The 17,171-nt window shown below is 61.9% G+C and overlaps 1 protein-coding gene across 6 annotated transcripts in view; it reads right to left on the minus strand.

Annotated features, from left to right (window-relative positions):
• SH2B3 (SH2B adaptor protein 3) overlaps nucleotides 1-17,171 on the minus strand; it is a 67,205-nt gene that overhangs the window by 32,053 nt on the left and 17,981 nt on the right. Inside the window, exons 1-2 of one of the 6 annotated variants that reach the window (XM_014518436.2) lie at nucleotides 15,397-15,515; nucleotides 7,378-8,172 (exon numbers count right to left, since the gene is read on the minus strand). In XM_014518436.2, coding sequence (XP_014373922.1) covers nucleotides 7,378-8,145 — 768 coding nt within the window. In that variant the 5' untranslated portion in view covers nucleotides 8,146-8,172; nucleotides 15,397-15,515. Of the gene's footprint in view, nucleotides 1-7,377; nucleotides 8,173-10,801; nucleotides 11,451-11,778; nucleotides 11,801-14,379; nucleotides 14,944-14,972; nucleotides 15,330-15,396; nucleotides 15,516-17,171 lie in introns of those variants that run through there. The other 5 variants (XM_006015179.3, XM_025198915.1, XM_025198895.1 and 2 more) reach the window with 5 other exon arrangements.

Genomic DNA, 17,171 nt, shown 5'->3' on the forward strand with positions numbered 1-17,171 from the left:
GTCCCCACACTGTCGGCCCATGTTCATTTTGGCATCAATAACGACTCCAAGATCCCTTTCTGCCTCTGCACTGACGAGAAGGGAGTTCCCCAGCCTGTAGGTGTGCCGCTGGTTCTTCCCCCCAGGTGCAGCACCTTGCACTTGAGAACAGGATGGGTTTCAACACTGACATCTGCCCACCCCTGTAACCTGTCCAGGTCCGATTGCAGCCTATTCCTCCCTTCTAGCGTGCCCACTTCCCCCCACATCTTAGCGTTGTCTGCAAATTTGAACAAGGTGCTTTTTACCCCCTCGTCCAAGTCACTGATGAAGATGTTGAACAGTGTGGGTCCGAGGACCGAGCCCTGGGGGACCCCACTGCCCACACCCCTCCAGGTCGAATAAGACCCGTCCAACACCGCTCTCTGGGTGCGGCCCTCCAGGCAGTTAGTGACCCACCTGACTGTGTAGGTGTCGACGCCACAATCCCCTAGTTTTTTAATGAGGATGGGGTGAGAGACAGCGTCGAAGGCCTTCCTGAAGTCCAGAAAGACTACGTCCACTGCGACACCCGTGACCAGGGCTTTTGTGACCTGGTCGTAGAAGGCCACCAGGTTGGTCTGACAGGACCTGCCCCTAGTGAACCCGTGTTGGTTGCCCCTGAGCATCACCTCCCCTGCCGGCCCCTCACAGATGAGCTCTCAAGGACCGCGCTGGGCGAGAGCCACAAATCACAGCAGGGAGAAACCTGGGCTCGGCGTCTGGAAAGTCTCCGGCTTCCCCTGCCCCTCGCCCAGCCTGCGGAAGCGCAGATTTCACCAGAGATGCAGGCCGCAAGCTCCTGGCTGGGCCGTCTCCCTAGGATCCCCCAGCCCAGCCCAGCCCAGCCCAGCCCAGCCCAGCCGGCACGTGGGGGCCAAAGGCCAAAAAAAGGTGGTTACCAAACCAAAAAACAGCTGGATGCTTTACTCCGTCCTGCTCCAAGTCTGGGCCCTCCCTGCAAATGCGCAGCTGCACGGCGAGCTTCCTCCTACCATTCACAAAGGTGCTTGCGTGGGAAGAGCACGGCTCGGTCCACCGGGCTCGTTGCTCAAGTCACCACCCTGGTTTGCTAGGGGCAGGCACCCCTGCAGTGCCCTGGGCGCTGGCGCAGACAGACAGACAGACAGCCCCCCTGCAGAAGACACGTCCTGGGCCGGCCACGTGCCTCTTCCCCGCTCAGTCTGCGCACATACAACGAAGACCCGGGACGTCTCGTGCGAGCGCCACAGGGACCCCCGGCCCCGCTGGGATTTGAATTGAGGCAGGCTCCTCACCTCCGTGAGCACCCCCCTCCAATTCTCCCTCGCTGGGAGGGTAAGGGCAACTTCCCTGCATGACCTTTTGCAAGGTGGTTTGCCTCTCCGTGCCTCAGTTTCCCCGGTCTGGCCGGCATGCTCCTGCTCTGACATATACAGCCAGCACCTGGTTTCCGGGAAGAGTCTCCCGACTGCCAAAAGGTGCCTAGGACCTGCCAACAAGCAAGATGTGGATGAAACCAGCCCCTGCCACACATGTTCCTCACTCGGGGAACCCACCCCCAGGGCTGAGCTCCAGGCCGGCACGTCCTTACTGTGGTAGGGGAAGTTGGAGCTGCTGAGAGCAGGTTACAAGGCCGAGAAACACACGTCAGACTGGAAAACAGCGGAAAAGCTGCTGAGCTCACAGGGCCGTAATGACACGACTCAAGCCCCGCATCTTGCTCATCATCTGGGGCTGCCTCAGCGCACGAGCCCTTACGGGACGCGCTGGATTTCATTAACATGCCATAAAGAATCCAGCGTCAATGAAAATCCCATTTCCTCTCCCTTCCTGCTACAACATCTGGTCCAAATAACCTCCCGGGGACGTTTCCGCTGAAAATCCCGATGTTCACGGGGTTTACAACTTGGCTGTAAAGATGTGCTGGGGGCTGGGAACCAGCAAACAAACGTGTCTGCCAGGGCGGGGGTCCGAGACCCTCCTTCCTGTGAGCCCTGGGACACGCCGTAGTTGCCTGCGCCCCCACGATGCTGGAGCTTCCTATAAGCCTGGATTTGGGGAAATCAGCCTCAGAAAAAAATCCAACCTACTGCTATCTGCAGAGCCGTAGTATGGAGGGCTGCAGCACGGAGCAGGGAGGAGGCACAGACCAGCTGTCCAAAGGGCTTGTGGCAGGATCGAGCCTTTACCTGGCATTTCATCCGTGGTTCTTCTCCGCAATGCTTAGTCACTGGTATATCACTCTGAGCCCCTCCGGGAAAAGCTGAGGCCTCGTGCAGTTAAGTGATGTGCCCAAGGTTATGTGGTGAGCCAGTGGCAGGGATGGGAGGGATGAATTTGAGTCCTCTGCTGTGTGCACTAGCTTTTCCACTCGCTGCCAATGAGCCCAGAGCACTTAAGTCACTTGCCTACCATCATCCCTGGCATGACGCTGGGTCGATACTTCAGGGGAAGAGAGGAAACCCCTGGCAGGGCAGGAATCACGCTATCTCCCTTGCCTACGCTGCCTCCCTGCAGCAAAACGTGGGACAGCCCCTGCACCGACCTGCACAGCCAGGCTCTGCTGGCACTATGGGACCATAGGGCAGTGGCCGGGTCAACTCATGACCGAAGTCCCACCGTAGGGGATACCTTGGAAGCACCAGGACGCAGCCCCAGACCTCAAGCCACTGGCCCTGGGAGCGTGTGTAAAACGAGCCACCATCAGCAGTGCTCTTTCTGCCCACGCTCATCTCCCTTACGGACTCTCGCAAGCCTCAGGTGCCCAGCGCTTCCCTGGAGACAATCTCTTATCAGTCCCTCGACTCCCAGAGCATGAACAAAGCACAACAGCCTCGGGATCTACTGATCCAGCTCACAGGAGCAGGGTCCTATCCCCGTATCCACATCTGTGCTCAGCCCATGGGGGGCTCCCCAAATCCCAGCTTGGCCACCCTCCTGCCCGCACTCTAAATGCCCCGGATGGCTGCAGCCATCTCCTAGGCACCGTCCCCTGGACAGGAGCACGAGGAACAGAGCAAGCATCGGCTCAACTCAGGTGTGGACTGAAAGCAGGAGCCAGCACCGAGGGGCTCTCCCTTGCCAGTGGGGTCTCCGAGAGAGGAGATCGGCAACCCTCCTTGCCCGCGGTGGAATAAGCCGCGGGCAGGGTCCCGCTCATCCGAGCCTCTGCAGGCTCAAGGGGTCTTCCAAGCGGGCCGAGGCCGGGTTTTCATCTCGGTGCAACCCCGCAGCAGCTCCGGAGACCGACCTCAGCCAGTCCCCGAGGGGCAGAGGACCCACGAGAGCATCAGCGGCGCTGCCTTTGCCCCGAGCGGGGTGTTTACGGAGGATTTATTTGCAAACCTCAGAACAGGTGGCCGTCTCCACCCACAGACCGCAGCTGTGCCAAGAGCATACCCCTTCTTCCCTGCCCGCCCCCTTTTTTGGCACTTCACTTACAACTAACAAGCAGCAAAGCAAAAGCACGGAGAAGCTGTGCGAGGAGAGCCCCGGGGTGCCTGCGGGGAGAGAAAATAAGACGTGCAGAACTATAAATAGCTCGAGAAGCGGGGCGGCAAGGAGAGAAAAGCATGGAGCTGGCTGCTCCATGCAAGCTCCGTCTCGTGGCCCGCTCTAGCCCGCCAGGCCTGCCCACACAGGCTGAATGGGTTCGTAGCCAACCCCCCCAGGCTCCAGAGACACAAGTCGCTTCTTCACGGGGATCTATTTTTAATGCCCTTGCAAATGCCAAGCCTAAATGCAACCTCATTCCCCAGCGCCAGGGGACGAGACCCAGATAGAGGCCTGGATGACATGGATGATCTGAAAATACCTGGGGCTGCTGGCATCGCCCCCAGGGCAGCCTGTCCAGGAGCCTGCCAAGGGCCGGCTGGACAATACCCTTGCCCGGCGGAGCAAGGGAAGCCCGCCGAGCCCCAGGACAGCCGTGGTGGGGGCTCACACACACGTATACACACCCAGCACACAAACAGCGACCCCAGGGTCGTCAGCTCCTCTCACTATTGCAGCCTCGTGCCATTTGCTGCTCAGTTCCTAGAAGCCCGTGACCAGGCTCAACTCGCCTCTTCCAGGAAAAAAAGCCCGTAGGCCCCACGTGCTTATGAAAAAACAACAACCCCGAAAGCTTGAAGACGTGACCCAAGGCAACCCAAGGGCTGTGAAGCCCGGCAGGCAGGAAAAGGACGCTGCTTTCTGAGCACCACCACCCTCCAGTGTTCAGAAACCGTGGCTCAAGGCCCAGCTCTAACATGCAAAGCAACCAAAAAAGGGGTTGTTTGCTCTTTCTTGGTTGCCACGAGCCTCGCGAGGGCTGGACCCCGATCCACCACCCGGGAGCATCTGAGGTTGGGCCAGGCTGGGACGGGGACAAAGGACGAATAGCACGGGGCCCCAAACCTGATCCCCGTGCAGCCCGAATCCTGCTCTGTTTTACAGGGGGAAGCCCGAATGCTGCCCGGGGCAGGACTGGGCTTCAGGATGGGGCCCGGAGACTTGGGTGGGGAGAAAGAAAAAAAGAAAGGGCAATTTCGGTTCCTCTCGGCTGCCGTTTGTTTGCTTTTTGCACAACTGTGGCACTAGGATTCACTTTCTGTTTGCAGCCAGCTCCGTTTCCGGCAGCGGCGCATGAGCCAAGTGCAATCGCGATTAGCTTCCCCAAGGTCATTGCAGAGACGTTTCTGTTTTCTGCCAAAACCTCCAGGCTGTGCCCCCGGCCCTACTGGGAAGCAGGAGATAGCGGGCAGGCGGAGGCTGGGAGCTGCGGGGGACGACACGAAGCACACCCCCTCACCCAGCCAAGTCCATGCAGCCGTGCAGGGGAACCTTGCTCCCCCCTGCCCGAGCGGCTAGCTCGGTGGGACCCAGAGCAAGGCCAAACCGAGCTTCTAGATTTGCTTGCCACGAGACGTGATTTGCAAGCACGTTACCACATCCTCACGCGGGCTCGCGGGCTCCACTGCTCACCTGCCGTGACTGCCCCAGGCACAGCTGAGGGATGAAAGCCACCGAGCGAGCGAGGAGGTGGGGGGCTGGGGCAGCCCCACAGAGCGAGCAAGGAAGAGTTGGGGCGGGGGTGCTTCTCCTTTCCCTGTGACTCTGGCAGGTGCCCAAAGGCATGCTTATGCCCCCGGCTTCGCATGAAACAGGAGCAGGTCCGAGGGCCTCGGACTACCCAGGACAGAGTCCGGAGGGTCGTCAGATGCAGGGTAGCTGGCCAGGGTCCCCCGAGACCGCCGGTCCTGGGCTCAGGGCAGCCGGTGGGGAGCCATGAGGCCAAAGCGGGTTTCTCCTGCCTCACGCGCTATGTGGAGCCATAAAAAGTGAAAGCGGCACATGCAACGCAGCATCACCGCAAACGCACGGGCCCCGGAGACCACAGCGCGGCCAGGGCTGTGAGCAGGCGCATCCCCAGGGCTCCCTGCCGCGCAGACAGCACGGACGGCATGCAGCCGCGGGGCAACGGAGGGCCTTTCACCTGGAGCCGAGGGTTGCAGTTAGCACCGAAAGGGGCACTTTGGCCCTTTCCTGCGTCTCGGTGCTGCAGACAGGAAGCCCCGGGTTTTTTCAGTCCTGTGGTGTTTTGCTTGCCTAAGCTTCGAAATATCAGGAAGTTCAAGCCGCTGCATCCCTGGCTGCACTGGGGGCTGTAGCAGAGGTCCGTGGCTGCACGTCATCGCAGGGACAAGGATGCAGAACCTCGCACCCCTGGTTCCTTCCTCTGGAGGGTTAACGAGCCATTCGAGTGAAATGTGCACTCACAAAAAATAACCTCCCCCCGCCCCGGTCCAGGCCAGCCGGGCAGGAGGACTTGGCTACAAATCCCTTCCCTTGCAATGGCTCAGCCTTCCCTGTCCTAAGTCCTGCCCAGCCCTGATTTTATGAGCTGACTAACATCCTGGAGTATCCCAGAGCTGGCCAAGTCTGCTCTCCCAGCGTGCACAAATGGCTCAGAGAAACAAAGCGGCCTGGGGACGGAGGCGTGAGGCCCCGTGTCAAGCACCAGCACACAGCTGGGGACAGGGGCAGCTCCCGCAGGCCTGAGGGTCCTGTGTCAGGGGACCCCTGGGCGCCCAGGCCTATGCCACCCAAGTAGGAGGTAGCAGGGGCCGTGTCCGAGCTGCCTGCAGAACCAGGTCCCAGGTGCAGGCTGGCCCGTTCCCGACCCCCAGAGGAGAGCACAGCATACACCTTGCTAAATGCACGGTCCCAGAGGCAAAGCCGAGGCCCGGCCCCTGCTCCTGGGTGCATCCACCTGCCCAGACTTGCTATGGGCTTCTCCCAGCACAGGACTTGGCCCCAAAATGCTGCAGCTTTCCAGCTGGAAGCAGGTCCCCTCTCCCTTTCTGGCACAGGGTGGGGGGATGCTTTGCTCAGGGGTGCAAGAGGAGGGTGCTCCTATCCCACAGCTGCTGCTGGGACCCACACGACAGCACCGACGCTACGGGAGTGAGAACAGGACGGGTCCAATCTCCCCATCAATAGTCTCACCAGCAGAATGGCAGAATCAGCCCCCAAATGCCATTGCCAGCTCTGCCACTGACTCGCCACATACCCTTGGTCAAGTCACTTCTGTGCTCCATGCCTCAGGGAGAAGGAGGCCCCTGTTAGACACAGAGGCTGGCTAGGAAAGGCCGCACCGGCGCTGCCCTGCCTTCATCATAGCAATGCTCCGGACCGGGGCAAAACAGGTCTCACAACAGAGCTGATCTCACTAGGGAGCAGGGCCCACGGCACAAAGCATCCTGTCCTGGCATCCACTTGGCTCTCGCCTGGTCCCCACGCTCAATCCTCCGACCAGCCCGAGGCCGTGGCTGGGTCTGAGCAGCGATGTCTGCCGAGCCGTGGAGGAAGCCAAGCGAGGGGAGAGCCCTCCTCACCGGGCTGGTCACAAAGCAGGCGTGGGCTCAGGGCTGGTGTCAGCTTCCACAGAGTCCTCTGCTAACGGGACACGGGTGTGCTGGCTGGACAGGGCCGGGCCGGGCCGGGCCGGCTCAGCCGTGCTCACGGGGAGCATGTGCCAGGGAGCTCCCGGAGCCAGGGACAAGCCTGGAGCCGATTCGGCTCCATTCGTGGGCAGCCACGCTGCAACGAGCACTGCACTGAGATGCCCACCGCGGGCCCAATCCTGGACCCCAAGGAGGGCTCCGCTCCCCACCCCCTACGTCAGGCACATCAGCTGGTGCCAATCCCACAAGAGGCACTGGAGCCTGGCTGGCCTCCTCCCGACAGACCCCCAGATCCCAGCCCCAGCCCGGGAAGTGTCCACTGGCCCCTGGACCAGGCCACGTCTCTTCACAAAAGCAGAGCACCGATTTACAAAGCCTCGGACACGACAGCGCCCGGGGAAGGAGGTCCCAGGCATGGCCAGTCTCTTACCTTGGGGGGATCAAAGAGCTCCAGGACGTGGTCCTCGCCGTCGGCTGCCCCCGCCTTGCGCAGAACCAGCCGGCACCGCTGCCACCGCGTCCCGCTGTCCATGGAGGTCTCATCCACCAGCCCGTACCTCAAGAGCCCCTCTTTGCGTGCCTCGGGGGCTTGCTCCCGCGACCAAGGCAGAATCCTCCTGCTCAGGCCAGGTTTAAGCACGGGTTCAGAGGCCTCCCCTTCCCCGCCCTCGCCAGAGACGGCCTCTGAGGATCTCCGGCGGAAGAGGTTGCGCCAGCTCCTGCGCAGGTGGGTGAAGGAGAAATGCCGGCGGGCAGTCAGCGGGGAGGTGGGACCCGTCAGCTCCTCGGAGCTCCAGGCCTTGGGCAGGCCGGTCGGCGTAGTGTCAGGGGTCCTGTCAGCTTGGTCGGGGCGGGCGCTCAGCTCCACCTCTGCCTTGGCAGCCACCGTGCTCAGAGAGCTGTCCGTGTGGCGCCGGCCCGTCTCCCGGTAGTCGCGCACCCGGCTGAAGGGCAGGAACCGGTACTGGCTCATGGCGAAGCCCTCCTTCACCTCGTTGCAGAAGTACTGCTGGAAGAGGTGGGCGAACTGCACCGAGAAGCTCTCGGCCGCCAGCAATTCATGGTGGGGGTTCTCGTGGGCGAAGCGCAAGTACTGCCGGGCGAGCTCCCGGGCCGTGCTGATGGCGTGCAGCTCGCAGAACTCATGCCAGCCGCGGGGATGCGCTGGACGGCCGGCCGCGAACGTGTGCCCATTCATTGCCGTGGCTGGAGCGATTCCGGCAGGCTGCAAAAGACAAAGGGCGAAGTGAGGGGCCTTCCTGGATGAGCCGGAGAGCGAGGTTAGGAGCCGGGGGGCCGCATCGCGGCGGCTTGTCCCCACGGCTGCTGGAAGGGGAGCAGGGGAGACACCACGGAGCCTGGGCAACAGTGCTCCCACTGCCCAGGGCCACGCAGGACCGAGGGAGAGCGGTGCTCTGGGACGAGCGCGAGACCAGCCCCAGTCCCGCTCAGACCCCGGGGTTTTGTATTCAGACAAACACCCAATCGCTGCAGGGGGAAAGGATTTGAGGAACTGGCCGTGTGCAAGCGGAGCTCAGACAGAGGGCAAGAAGCTGCTTTAAGGAAGAGCTGCATCCTCCCTGCCTCTGCCTGGGGGAGTCGAGGGACAGGGAACGGGGCCCAGAGAGGCTGGCTACACCCCAGGCGCCGGGGCCACGATGCCCTGCTCTCTCTGGTGCCCGCGGCATCTTAGTGCCAGGGGCGACACGAGACATCTTGCTTCCCCAGCAGCGAGGCGCTCCTCTCCGGGGAGCAAAGGGGAGGTGGCCTCAAGGGCACATCGCGCAGCTGCCCCGTGCCTCGGTCTCCCTGCCTCTCAGACGACACAACCCCCGTTGGCCAGGCGTGCCAGGAAGCAGATCCCCGCTGCACAGAGCTCCTTTCCATGCCAACCCAGGCCTGGCTCTACCCCTGGCTGACAGCCGCGTTGGGTTTCACTGCGTCTCCAGTGTCGTTTCTCCAGAGGCCGAGCCCCTGGGCGGGAAGCCAGGCCAGGAGCAATCACAGCACTTGGTGCATGGCGGGAGCACCTGTCCCAAAATGGGGACATGGGTACGCGGGCAGCCCAGCCAGGGGCAGCTAGCTGCCCTGGGGCGGGGGCAAGTGCCTCCTGTACCGCTCAGACAAGGCAGAGGGAGACCTCGGAGCCTTTCCAGCTACAGAAGCTGTCTCCCCCAGGCACGTCCCTGCCCTCTGAAACCCTCTGCTCTTCTGGGCATGGTGCCCCCGAGCCGGGCACCGCTCCCAAACCACCTGGGAGAGGCGGCACGTCTTGCAAGTCACCTGCCCACAACCCCCGGGTATTTCACCCGCCGGGGCTCTCCACACACAGGACTGCTCCTTGCTGCCCAGCGCTTCACCCAGCGGGGAGGAGGGGGTTTCTAGCGTGTTGGTTTTTCGCAATATTCACTCGTGGGCTGCAAACCTCTGGTATCGCAGCCGGGCCCGATCCCCACTGGCTTATCTCCGTATCTCCACTGCTGGCTGGAAAGGTGCAAAGCGGCGCAGGCAAGGACTCTGCAGGCAGCCTTGACCTTGAGGAAGCTCCCAAGGCAGACACAGGCCACCTGCCCCCTTCCACCCCCAAGCGCAGCTCTGGGCATTCGGCCTGGTTTTCCAGGAGCTGCTGGGTTGAAGCTTTTGCTTGGCAGAGTCAAACCCGGGCAGCTTTCATCCGTGCCACCAGCTGAACCAGAATAACCCCGAGGCTGGGGCTCCCATCTGTGCTTTCCACGCTCCCGTGTCAGCTCCGGCTCCGTTTGCCAGCCCTCGGCCTTTGCTGCATCCTTCCTCCATGGGCCCCCGCTTGCATCTCTCGGGTGGGCCTGGCGAGGCGGCCGAATAACAATGCAGAATGGGCACCGGGGAACCCTTTCCTTTGCAAACCGAACTTGCTCGCCGTGCTCTCCGGGGAGGGCCCGCAAAGCAGCCAGACCTCCAGACCCCTTCCTCTCCAGGGCGGATCGCTCGTTGGACAATCCTGCAAGGAGACGGCTGGCCGGCCGGCGCAGGGGCAGGCGCTGCTGGAGCAGAGCCCACCACAAAGGCACCTTGCTGTTTAGCAGCCAGGCTCTCGGGGCCAACTCTCCTCGTGCTGCCGGTGCAAGTCAGGAAGAAGGTGGCAGTGAAATCCGCAGTCGGAGGCCAACGTCAGATCACCCAGAGTCCTATCTCCTGAAGGCAGCAACACAAGCGGCATTTTTATTTCTTCATAGTCGTGGCGGCTCCGCAGAGGTCTGGTGGCACGGGAGAGAGGCCTGGATTCTGGCCCGGCAGGTGTACCCGTCATGCAGGCCCACCCGCGGGCTGCAAGCGCCCCACCGTGCTCACACAGAGGGACCAGGCTGCTGACAGCCACCTCCTACAGAGCTAGGCCTGGGGCTCGTGCTTTTAGTGCCGGAGGTCCCCAGTTCATCACCGCAGGCCTCGCATCCCCCCCAGGAGGCACCTGATCGGACGGGCCCCGCACGCCAATACAAGTGCACGTTACACCCAACGGCTGCAGACGTTTGCAAGGTCACACCTTCCTCAAAGGGGGTGCGATCCTGAGAGTCCCACTGGCCTTCTTTTCCAAAGCCCTCTTTCCCCGGAGCAGATCTGCCAGGCCGGCCCGGGGAGGCAGACCCCACCACGTGCCAAAACCCCTCCAGTCACCTTCCACCGTCCTCCAACGCTATCACGTTCCCGCAGAGAGCTGCAGGTGCGCGACAGCCTGGAGACCCAGCTCCCCGGCCCGCCGTCCTGGGCACGGACCAATCTCGCGCGGGTCAACCCGAGCCACCTGCATTAGATCTGCGATCTCCCACTCGCCCCTCTGCCGTGGCAGGTGGGGCTGAGCCGGCGGACCACCGTACCTTTTGTCTGCATGGAGCATTTATCGGAGCCAGCATGCTGTACGAACAGGGAACACCCTCCTCTCACACCGAGCTACGTATCCTGCCATTCCCGGGCTGCAGAATGGGCACTGGGAATGGCTTCTATTTCTTTTGAGGCATCCAAGAGGGTCCCCGGCTTGCCCAGAACAAGCAAGGAGATCTGGTGCTCAGCGCAGCCGCGGACGCGTTCCCTCCTCGTCTGCAAGCAGTGGCGTGACGGAGCCGCGACCCGTTGGGAAGCTGGACCACGGGACTTCCTGCGCGGTGGCAGGGAGATGGTATCGGCGCCGCGCCAGCCTGGTGTTGCCCAACGCGCCCCGAATCGCCGCGGGCGCTCAGGATGTCGCTTGACCTGATGGGACACGAGACGACACAGGAAGACGGCAGCCCCGGAGCGAGAGCTGGGCGCAGCGTGGATGTGCGTCAGCGTGACCGTCCGAGCCATTCACCCCCGCTCGGGCCCCCTTCTATCAGCGCTGCCAGCCTGCGAGTGACTCAGCATCCTCCGGCACGGCGCTCGCTTCCTCCCGCAGACAACACGCGCGCTCGGCCTGCGCGATGGCAGCCGGCTGCTCCGGCGCGGAGACTCCGGACGGGCTCAACGGGGAGGCGCCGAGGCCGCCTTCCCCGACCGCCCCGGATCCGGAAAGGCTGCGCTGGAGACGCAGAGACCCCGATGCCTCGGTGGGCTACGAGGGCGGGGGAGCCGAGCCGAGCCGAGCCGAGCCGTGCCGAGCCCCGCGGCAGAACGCGACCCGTTCTGATGTAACGGCCACGCGTCCCCGTCACGTGGCCGCCTGTTCCCAGACGGCCCCAGAGGCAACCGAGAGCACACCCATTTCAGAAGAGCAGGGAAAAGCCATTAGAAAACACTTGGTCGAGGCATCTTCCGTACTAGAGGAAGGCATCTGGTCACAGATGATTTGCTCACAATTTTGGACAGATCTTCCACCCACCTTCATTAAGGAGCCAGCTGCATTTGCATGTGAACTGGGTGAAGGTGGTTTGCATGCCTAAGTTTCCTGCGACATGCACAAACGCAGGGCCCAGGCACACCGCTGGGGTGCTGGGAGCAGGAGGGGGAAGCCGGTGGAAATGTGTTTCAGAGTACAATGTACTTTTTTAGCCGCCGGTATAGTAGGAAACACACTCCCAGCGCTTCCTCTGTTTTAAAGGTTGACTCAGGATGTTGAGCTAGGGCTTCTCATGCGAAGGCCCAGATGCCAATAGCGTGGGATATGAAGGCTACGCGGTCTCTCGCCTCTGGTGAGAGCAGCACCTCGGATATCACCTGGCAGCGAGACCTCAGCATCGTGAGAGTTGTATGCATCGAGGTCACTGGGGGGAACAGGCCCCAGTCCCACTAAACTGCTGCCCTGTCTCCAAGATTAGCTTCCCAGGAGTGTCCATAAACCCCACCGCGGGCAGAGGACCCACCTGTCACGATGGTCTGATCCTAAACCCTAACACCAAGAGCAAGCACGGCTTCACCCCCGAACCAGGACATTCCCATGTCCGCAGACCTGACCTCCTCCTCCTGCAGACCCCGTGATTTCTCCGCATCTCACGGAAATAAGCTCCGCTCTCCCATTACGTGCTGGAGGGAAAAGGACTTCCTGGTGTCGGATGGGCTTGATTTTCCCCTCTGTTGCTTTGCTGCAGTCCAGGAAGCCAGGAGATGGCAGGCAGCTGTGGCCTGGGGCAGGACAGTCCCCCAAGAAACACAAACACACGCGGCGAGGAAGCTCTCAGGACCAGGTGGCGAGGGATGGAAACCCTGGCCTAGCGTGCAGCCGGCCGTTTGAAGCACGGCACGTAAAACCCTCCTGTGCACACGCCTGGGAACAAGCTGGATGTATCGACGCTATTCATTCTCCGCAGGGGAGTAAAAACCGTACGCCGTGAAATACAGCACGCCCCGAAACACTTGCCCTGTTACAGGATGAGCTTGACCTCCAGCAAGCGCAGCTCCAGGTCACGGCGACATTTGGAGCCACTTCCCCGGCCTCGAGGAGGGGCTGGAGCAGAGCACAGAGGCCTCCACCTGCCGGACGAGGGTCAAACCCGGCGGCAGACAGGGAGGCCCAGAGCCATGAAGATCTGGTGGCTGCTTGACATTTATAGAGTGGTCTTGGCCTCCTGCCCCTGGTGTCTTCCCCGGGAAGTCACCCCTCCAGCGGGAAGGAGGGGAGAGCCGTCCACGGGCCCCACGCCAGACTCACCACCTACCACCACGCAGGGAAGGGCCAAGTCAAGGCTCCTGCCCACCCAAACCCCAGCGCACGTCTCCGCAGGGGCCCTGCGTCCCACGGGCTGGCATTTCAGGCACGAGGGCGAGGCCAAACCGTCTCCTCCTCGTCTCGAAAGCTCCTTCCCACTCCCCACGAATGCACACACCTACACACAACCCACGGCGGGTCTCTGCTTTGCAAAGGTGGCAGGTCTCTGCCTCGGACGAGCCAAAAAAGCAGCGCACGCTCCCGGGATTCACGGCACCTCAGAGAGAAGAGCCAAGAGCCTCTGAAACCCCGACCCAGCCTCAAAACCACCCCTGCCCTGTGTCCAGGTCCCCGTCTGACAGGGCATCCCCGTGTCTGCCCCGCACCGACATGCCCGGGCAATGCCGGGCTGCTCCAGGCCTGTAAGCATCTCCCTCCAGCTCCGCAGGCTGCGAATCATCCCGGAGGTGCTCACTCAACGCTTCGCCAGGGGACGTGACAACATCTGTCCGGGAGCCAGGCCCAGAAACATGCCTCGAGAGAAAGGGGAAGTGAAGCCTTGCACTTTTTTTCTTCTTGACGATAGCTCAAGTTCTAGATATGAAAAAAAAACCCCAACCCTGTCCTCTGTTTGTTTTGTTTCCTGAGAGATTCAGGTCTCCACCACCACGGAAACCTGCACCGAGCCCAGGCGGTGGGCTTCACGGCCGCGCGAGCAGCGGGGGAGCGAGAGCCGGCCTGCTCCGGCGGGGAGGGGGATTTATCCGGGCTCTTAAACGGCCAGGTTTTACTCCCACCTGGGAGAAAGCCTCTTTGGGGAGCTTGTGCAATGCTGCCCTTTCCTCTCCCGGCTGAGCAAGCTGCTGATAAACCTTTCTGTGACATCCGAACGAGCCGACAAAAGGGAGATTTCACATTCCCGACATTTCTCAAGACACACCAAGGTGGGGGGGGAAGAGATTTGAGCCCACCGTTCATACTATACAAAAGCAAAGCCACCCCCCTCCCCAGGGCAGGTCACGAAGCAAGGGGAGGATGCCCAGCAGCACCTCCACACTCCCCCGTGCTCACAAGTGTTTTTTGGGTGACTGCAGCTTCGCGCCCGGACTGCAAGCAAGCCCGTTGCAGGAGGCTAGCAAATCTCTCTCTGCTAATGTGAGCTCAAATTAAAAAGACTCTACATGACCGCTGCCAGAAGTAGTGATCCTATCAACACGACCACATGATCTGCTGGGCTCAAGTTCCCATGACTGGCACCGATTCCCAGGGAAATCAATGGCGCTTTCTCCGCTGACTTCAGGGAGACCGAGACGAGAGAGGCAGGAGCTCCGTTATTACCCCTCTGGCCTCCACCCGTCGCTGCAGGGCCAGCAAACAGGGCTGTCTTCGGCACCGACCCCAGGACCGACCCGCAGACCTCGCTCAGGGCAAGCGGTCAAGGCGAGACACGAGGGCGCTGGGATCGGACTTCCCATCTAGCGCACATGCAAAGGCGACCCGCCGACTTCCAGAGCACGCCATCAAAGCAAACGTGGCGAAACGCAGCGGCTGACAGACAGAACCACCAGCGTTTCTGGACCCGAAGACGTGCCTTTTCTTTCTGGCTGTCCTGCCAGGATAAACCGCTTGAACGCCGCACGCAGATCCAGCAGCCCCGAACGCTGCAACCCCGAGCTAGGGCTTCTCAACTCGAAAATGAAACCAAGTCCCATGCTTCCATTGCCGGGGCCAAAAACACAGAAAGAGCAAACACTCCCTGCAAACAGCAAGGGCAGACCAGGTTTTCTCGTGATTCCCTCGCTTTTCACAGAACTAAGGGCTCTTCGCAAGGCAGAGGAGGAAGCCAGGGCTTTCCGGCTGCATGGTTTCTCACCCAATGGGCGCTGTTCAAATGCTAGGACTATTTAGTCCCCAGGCTGGGTCCGACTTACCTCTCGCCACGCTGGTGCGCTCGGTACCCTTGGAGTAAAGCCATCGATGCCCGGTGGGTTAACACGCGTGAAGGGGACTATGCCGAGTGAGGCCAGCACCTTGGAGGGACGGGCTGGCAGCGTGCTGGGCACGGAGGCCGGCTCACAGAGTCAGATGGAAACTGAGCCTCTTGGAGAGAATTTAATCACAAAGAGGGAGCAGCCAGGGAGGAGCCTAAGCCTTCCTCAGGCAGCTCTGCAAGCTTAAAGGGAGCACCCCAGCAGCGAGGACGCGCTGCTGTCCCCGTGCCCCCACCTCTGTCTGGAGGCTGCGCCCGGGCACGGGGCATGCTGGCAGGTGGGTGCCATCAGGCCGGCTTTCCCTCCAGCTGTTGCAAGGTGTCCCCTGCCTCCCCCCTCCCTGCCCCTGGAAGGCGCATGTCACCTGGCTCCACGGGTCCTCATGCTTCCCCGGCCGCCCCGTCAGCCAGATTCAAGCCCCCGCGCCGGGTCCTGCATTGCTGCAGCATCATGCCAGGCACTCTCCGTTTCCTAGAAGGCAGGGTAGATTTGCACCTTCTAGAGACACATGCACACACACACGTATATTTATAGCACAAGCCTTTGCGTGCTGAAGCTCACTTTGTCAGATGCTGCAACTCTGTTTCCTGCCCTAGCTTCCAACTTAGGTTCCCCTGACACAGTGAACCAGCTCTTTCAAGCAGGGGGAAAAAACCCCCCCAAAAACAGGCCAAATAGTTTGAAGACTGTCACGACTTGGGAGCCTAGCTGAATCTGGCTGGATGTGGCCCAGCAACCCCCACGAGGCACCGGGCTGCAGGCTCCCAACAGCAGCCCGCGTTGAAACCCCCTTCGCCGCTCCAGGATTACAGGCAGCCGGAGCCAGGGAGGAGAGGGGATGGGGTTACCCACGTTGCCTTCGCAGGCAAGTGTCCGGTGTCAGGTCAGACGCTCTGCGCACGCTCCTCAGAGCCGGCCCTGCGGATCCAGGCACACATCCTCCCCCCAACACGCACCTGTCTTGCAATCCATTATGAAAAGAGCAGCTCGGACCCAGAAGGGAGGACGGCCCGGCCTGAAACACCCCGACGTGCTCGCTGCGCGGAAGCAGGGTGCAGCACTTCACGGCTCTCCCCAGGAGGCTGTCTCTTCCCCCTGCTCGCGGGCACACGGATGCTGTCTGACAAACCTGCCCCTAGACCCTTCCCGTCAGGCTCCCCGGCCCGCATCAGAACCATCTTCTGGACCGAGCCCGATGAGGTTGCGAGAGCTTAAAATGTTTCTGTACAAAAAAAGCCACTGGGAGGTCTCCCAGCATGACTAAAAATACCCAGACTCCTGCTCCTCCGTACAGGCTGGGATAACCCAACTGACTCGGGTGGAGTTATCACCGATTTACACAGCGCAGGGAAAGCAACCCAAGCCGTACGCGTGCACACTCACACAACGCGCTCCGGGAATAAGCGGGCCGATCCTCATCTCCATCCAACACCGACCTAGAGGAGCGCCACCGGCCTGGCTCGCTCCAAGAGGCCCCTAGAGCGCGCGTGCTGCTCACAGCGGACGAGGGCACCCGCCGCGCCGAGGGGAGACGGGCCAGAGCGCACGCGGGCCTGCGTCCCCAGAACGGCACACGCGCCTGCTCTCGCCGGTCGCTTCCCTCCCTCCCCTTTCTCTCCTCCCAACGCGCCCTTTAAACGTGAACGTGCTTCAGAGACCGGCTACGAAAACAAGCACGCCAAAGCCGCACTCGCTTCGCCAGACGTGCGAGCGTACGGGACTTCAGTCAACCAGCGCGTGTGCGTGTCCCGGTACAGGCAGCGTACAAGTGCCAGGCGAGACAGAAGACCCAGCTCCAGACGGGGCTCAGCCCGTGTCACCGGGCGCTTCAACTTCAACTGAGGGCGCTGGAGCTGGAGCTGGGCCCGCGCCCTGGGCGCGCAGGCGGACGTGGGCGCGCGCCGGGTGCTCCACGGCCACGCGCGGCGGGGAACGCCACTACCACCCGTGACCCCGGGCACAGGGGCCTCCCTGCCGTGGACCGCGCGCGCACGCGTGTCCGTGTGCACCTGTCCTGCCGCCTCGGCGGCCAGGGAGAGGGGGCACTTCAAGCCCACACTGCTCCCGTGCCGGGAGTATGCACATGCACATGCACACGCGCACACACACACACACACACGTGCACACACACGCGGGCCG

This window comes from Alligator sinensis, unplaced genomic scaffold (assembly GCF_000455745.1).
Source record: "Alligator sinensis unplaced genomic scaffold, ASM45574v1 scaffold628_2, whole genome shotgun sequence".
In the NCBI taxonomy this organism is placed as follows: Eukaryota; Metazoa; Chordata; order Crocodylia; family Alligatoridae; genus Alligator; species Alligator sinensis.